The sequence below is a fragment of the Mus caroli genome, chromosome 6 (genome assembly GCF_900094665.2).
Source record: "Mus caroli chromosome 6, CAROLI_EIJ_v1.1, whole genome shotgun sequence".
NCBI lineage: Eukaryota > Metazoa > Chordata > Mammalia > Rodentia > Muridae > Mus > Mus caroli.
The window spans coordinates 68,269,124-68,275,405 of NC_034575.1; the positions used below are offsets into that span (position 1 = coordinate 68,269,124).

General features: G+C 45.0%; 1 protein-coding gene across 1 annotated transcript in view; it reads left to right on the forward strand.

Annotated features, from left to right (window-relative positions):
* Nucleotides 1-1,880, forward strand: part of Cd8a (CD8a molecule) — a 5,012-nt gene extending 3,132 nt beyond the window's left edge. Inside the window, exons 5-6 of the mRNA XM_021165502.2 lie at nt 192-222; nt 1,143-1,880. Of these exons, the coding sequence (XP_021021161.1) occupies nt 192-222; nt 1,143-1,194 (83 nt within the window). The 3' untranslated portion in view covers nt 1,195-1,880. The remainder of the gene's footprint in view (nt 1-191; nt 223-1,142) is intronic.
* The last annotated feature ends 4,402 nt before the right edge of the window (nt 1,881-6,282 follow it).

Sequence of the window (6,282 nt, forward strand, 5' to 3'; positions counted from 1 at the left end):
AGTGCTGGGATTAAAGGCGTGCGCCACCACGCCCGGCGAAATGTTTTATTTTTAATTGGAACTTGAGGAAAGAGTAGGCAAAGTAGTGTTCACTCCAAGTCTGAAGAGTTCTGAGACTCAAAGTTCTGGAGCAGAGGAAGCTATTGAAACGGTATCTGGCAGGTATTCATTCTCCCTTCTTCCTTGTCTAGGGAGCCGAAAGCGTGTTTGCAAATGTCCCAGGTGAGTAATGTCTCTGATCTGTAGGTCTGCTCACCCTGGGCAGCCGTGGTCCCAGTGGCGAGGTTTGAGAATCTTTCCTAGAGAGAAAGGTCATGCCAGCGAAGTCCTGGTGGCAGGGGACCAGGAGTCAGCCAGATCCTGAACTAGGAGAAGCAGAAAGCTGGTGAGGTGCTGGGATTCATTCCTGAGAAAAGGAAGGACCACAGAAGTGCTCAGTGGGACAGCAGCAGGACTGACTGAGTTGCAGGGGACTAGCTGAACGCGGAAAGATGTTCAGTATTTTCAGGACCTGGAGTGAGCTTGGTAGCTTCTGCAAGACAATTACTTATGCTTACTTTTTCGGAATACTCTCATTTTGAAATGTAAAATAGAAAAGCCCGTCCTTGCACTAAACCCCGGAGCTATGCAAATTAGTTCCCTAGACAGTCACAGGTCCAAGTCTCAGCCTAAAGGCAGAGGGTTTCTACAGGAGCCACTCAGGTCTCTCACTTTTAGTGTGACATTAAGCTCAGCACTGTGCTTGGTTGAGGGTGCACCTCACACCCTTCTGGATTCTCAATTTTGGGCTACTGGGATAAGAGTCAGGCCACCCGCTGACTTAAACCAACCAGCTTCTAATCTCACCCTCCTGGGACTCAGGAAGGTGCCAGGAAGCCTAACTGGGCATAGATGCCACTTCAGCTACCTGAGAGTTGTGTGGCCTGAGGCAGGGTCTTTAAACTCTCCTGAGCAGTGCAGACCCCTCTTTGGGTGCCTTGAGAATGAAAGGAAATGGTGGCTGAGTTGATTCATTCATTAATGTCTAGGGACAAATTCTCAGACCCATCAAAAACTGAGGATGTGTGTGTGTGCTGGTACTACTTTAAAGAGGTTCTAGCCACAATGATAGTTGATCTCTTGTGTCTCTTTGTCTCTTTCAGGCCGCTAGTCAGACAGGAAGGCAAACCCAGACCTTCAGAGAAAATTGTGTAAAATGGCACCGCCAGGAAGCTACAACTACTACATGACTTCAGAGATCTCTTCTTGCAAGAGGCCAGGCCCTCCTTTTTCAGGTTTCTTGATGTCTTATGTATTGCCCTCTGTATTGTTTTAGTAGGGGTGTGATGGGGACAGTTTCTTTTTCTTTATGAATTCTCTTTGACACAAAGCATACTTGTATGCATACAATGGGGGTAATGAGCAGACTGTAACACCAGAGCTAGTTCCAGTTTCGGGGTCCATGTCGCTGGTGGCCTCAGCACCCACTTGATATAAATCTCCTGTCTGCCCATCATATAGAAGAAGCTGAAGATCAGAGGTGGGAAACAGCAGGATCTGTAGACCCGGAGAGAACCCAAGCTAGAGGGACCCTCACTAACTGGGGCAGGGATCTCACCCCCATCCCCTGAGCTCTCTCTTTAGTATAGCATGCTTGTGCCTCAAACTGCAAGGAAGCAAGTGGTATGAACCTGTGATCTGCTCAGCTCTGGCTGTGAGCATCAGATGTAACAAATTGAAGTCAGGAGAACTGCCCTTAGCAGTGCACCTGGACATCAGAGCCCCTTGTAAGGAACTGGGAAATTGCTGGCAGTCTAGTGGAGCGGTACAATAAATCTGGAAAACAGTCCCCCCTGTCACTGAAGACTGTAGTAGAATCCAATTAAAACTATTCAAACCACCACTGTGAAATTCCTGTAGAATTATGATTCTCTCTGCTCTTGGACAGCAGAGGGTGAGGTTTGACAGATACGACTCAGGCATCAGAGAAGCTGCAGGCAGGCCCTCTCCCATGTCTAAACACGAGACTTGGATGTGCTCCTGGGATCACCAGCATGCTTTATACTCTATAAACATAGAATCCTTGGAGAACATTCCTTAGCATCCCCCCAGAAGGCAGATGTAATGAGGCAGAGTAGATGTGGAGGAAGAGGCTAACGGTCAAAACTGCTGCCCCAGAGCTAATTTCCTCTCACAGTACCATATAAGCAACAAATACGATGCAATAAAAACCTGAAGGAACTAAGAGTCACCCATGGTCCTCTATCTATTGTTACTATCATTTTATATCTGATTATTTCCTATGCATATATATGTAAGAAAGATTACACCCTGGGTTTTACACAACAGTTTTTGTAAGCAGATTAAGTAAATAAACATGTATATTATCATTTAATGGTTAAATAGCATTTCATAGTTTGGTTGTATCCATTTAGTATTAAATTGTTTCAAACTTCCCCCTACTATTACACTACTAAACTTTGCACAAATCTCTGGATTTTTATTTTGTTTTTTTCATTTGTTTTTGTTGTTCACGAAAGGGTCTCATGTATAGGGTAGACTTGAGTTCCCTGTGTAGCCAAAGATGACCTTGAATATATGACCTCTCTGGCACCACCTCTGAGTGTTGGGATTCGGGGGGAGTGCCGCTATGCCCTGTTTATGTGCCGCTGTGTGTGACTGTAGGTGATTAACCTCTCAAATATTCATGTCAGTGGCAGCTCGAGTTCCTCCCTACCTGCCCCAATGTTCTGGATTCCCGAATGAAAGATGAGCATGCACACACACACACACACACAGAGCCTTATATTTAATATGCCTTCCTTAATCAGCTCAATGGTTGGGCCACTCCCAAACTTCACATTACTAACACCTCCCCTCCGATATTCCTGAATTATTACTTACTAAAATCTATATTCCATCTTTGCTACTCTAGACCCAGTGGGGGTGAGGCAATTCCTGGCTCTTAGATGATTGGCACATTCTCTACTCTGCAGCCCTCAAGCCTAGATCTTATTCCCTTCCTGGCATGGTATTCTTCTTTTCTCCCTGGTCCCCTTGACCTTGAATCCTAAAGTCCTGCCTCTGTTCTGTCTCTGTCTCTCTGCCCAGCCATTGGCTACTGGCAACTTTATTTAACAATCAAAACCAACTAGAGGCAGGGACCCTCAGTGTCTTACACATGTGGTTCTCATGCAATTTTGGGAACCCAAATGACATAATACAAGCATTAAACCAAATCCACGACACTGCAGGTATAAACCATACAAGCATTCTACCAACTGTGCTACACTGCCCAATCCTGACACGTCTTTCTTTAAGGTATGCACCTGAAAGTAAAATGATCAGGTCTTTCTCCTTTCCCACGGTCCATTATCACATTGGTGAAAATGGATTGATCAACTCTTCTATTGCCTTCCTTTTCTCTTGGTGACAGATGAGATGACAATTCTCCCACCAGCAATCACAGAATCTTCACTTTTTTGTTGAGATAAAATATGCATCCTAGGGTAGGGGGCATACAAGCGCCAAGTGCTCATTACAGAGTAAGATCACCCACATAATCAGGACTGGGTCAAAACAGAAACTCACCAGCAACCACCAGCAGCAGCAGCTAACTGGTCTTCCACTACCAGGCCCCTTGGTATCATGATTTCAGTCTCAGCACTCAGGAGGAGAAGGCAGGCAGACCCCCTGAGTTCAAGGGCAGCCTGGTCTATAGAGTGAATTTTAGGACAGCCAGAGCTACATAGAGACCCTGTCTGGAAAACAAACAAACAAAAGACCTGTTTTGGTACATTTATTCATGTGTGTGTGTGTGTGTGTGTGTGTGTGTGTGGTTGAAAGGACAACTTACAGGGTTTGCGGAGTCTCTGACCTTTCCTTCCACCATATGGCTCACATGGCTTGAACTCTGTCCGGTGTGGTAGCAAATGCCTTTACTTACTGAACAGTCTTGCTAGTCCTGACCTTGGCATTCTTGACTTCACTGCTGAAAAAAAAAACCTTCAAGACAGGCTAGTATGAAGCATGGCTGGAGTTTCTGAAGAGATTTTAACACAGGTGTATCTGAGTTAGCAGAAAGAGAAGCGCTCAGCAAAGGGACAATACAGACTCGGGTGTAGGCGAGGCACCTCCAGATTCACACTAGAGTGTCCCAGAGGCTCTATGCAGGATTTCGAAAGCTCAAAGGACTTTTTTTTTTTTTTTCCAGAGCTGAGGACCGAACCCAGGGCCTTGCGCTTGCTAGGCAAGCGCTCTACCACTGAGCTAAATCCCCAACCCCAAAGGACTTTTTTTTTTTTTTATGGGTACACTGTAGCTGTATTGATGGTTGTGAGCCATCATGTGTTTGCTGGGAATTTGAATTTAGGACCTCTGCTCCTTCCGGTCAGTCCTGCTCGCTCCAGTCTAAAGATTCATTAATTATTATATATAAGTACACTGTAGCTATCTTCAGACACACCAGAAGAGAGCATCAGATCTCATTACCGATGGTTGTGAGCCACCATGTGGATGCTGGGATTTGAACTCAGGACCTTCGGAAGAGCAGTCAGTGCTCTTACCCGCTGAGCCATCTCTCCAGCCCAGCTCAAAGGATTTTTAAAGGAATCTTTTTTTTTTCCTTTTGTAATAAAGTTCATATATGTGTGTGTTTGCATATATACATACATATATGCATATATACATATATATGTATATCCATATGCATAAACACATCCCCCCCCTGTACATTTTCTCTTCAACTTTCAGCTTAGATACTGTGGTAGTCTGAATGAAAATGAAAATGGAACCCGTAGGTTTACAAAAAGTGGTACTGTTAGGAGGTATGGCCTTGTTGAAGTAGGTGTGGTGATGCTGGAGGAATAGTGTCCTGGGGGTAGGCTCTGAGTTCTCAGCTCAAGCCAGGCCTAGTATGTCTCGTTGTCTTCCTGCTGCCTGCAGATCCAGATGTAGAACTCTCAGCTCCTTCTCCTGCATCACATCTGCCTGCATGGCACCATGCTTCCCACCACAATGATAATGGATTAAACCTCTGAACTGGACCCCAGCCCCAATTAAATACTTTCCTTTATAAAAGTTGCTGTGTTCATGGTGTCTCTTTACAGCAACAGAAACACTAAGAAAGAAGTTGAACAGCAGAGAGGGGTTAAACTTGGAAGACTCTAAAAGGAAATTTGTTTTTTGTTTCTGTACTTGTTTTTTAGTGATGCACTCACAGAAAGGATTATCCACTTTTGGGGGGGGCAGCAGGAATTAACATCTTACTTAATAGCAAGGTCTGATCTTGAACTCACATGTTCCCCTTTTCTTGCCCCCAGTGCTACAATATCAAGTGTGAGTCATCAGGCTCTCTTGTGCTGGTTTGGGTCAGGAGCAGCTAGACCTTACTGGTCTATGTGTGTATGGGGGTTTTACCACAGATGCTCAGATCATGAGGGCTCTCACCTCATCTATTGGTGGATTCGAAATCTGAGTAGATTATTGAGGTGATGGAACATCCTGCCTTGTGAGGGGAAGTGGTCATTGGGAACATACCTTTGAGGTCTGCATCTTACTTTTTGGATGCTCTCTCCTTCCTGTCCATGATGTAAGATGCTCTACTCTACATCTTCTCTACCATACAGCAAACAGCTGTCCTCACAGGCTCTTGCAGCCACGTTTCAGGAGCCCAGAAACAGTCAAGTAAACATACACTGAACCCCACAGACTGTTCTCCCTGGGCTGGGGAGATACTCAGTGGTTAAGAGTGCTGGCTGTTCATCCAGAGGACCTGGATTGAATCTAGTACCCATAAATGGGTTCAAAACCATTAACTCCAGTTTCAGGAGATCTAATGCCTATTCTGGTCTCCTCAGGCACTTGTACATACACATCACACAGGTATGTATAAATGTGAGGAAACACTCATGTACATAAAAATAAAATTAAAAGCAAACCTTTATCCCTTGAATTGTTCTCTTGGGTATTCTGTCACAAGAGATTTAAGCAACTTACAAGTAAAATGGTAAAAAGCACTTAGGAATTAAAAATGAGGACTATTCATCAGAGCTAGCCCTCTGACTCGGAAGACAACAGGAAGTCAAACTGATGGCCATGCAGCCTACTGTATGCTAAGGGCAGGTTGTAAATTTAGGCTCAGGCTCACAGATGACCAGGGCCATCCAATCTGTTTGTTCCTCACATGCCCAAGGAGAACCGCACAGTACCTACCATACTGCTAACCTCAGGCTCAACTGCCAATCTGAAGCATTGTTTCTACCCCAGGGACAATGGCTGTAATACCTTTTTTGAACCAAGGGG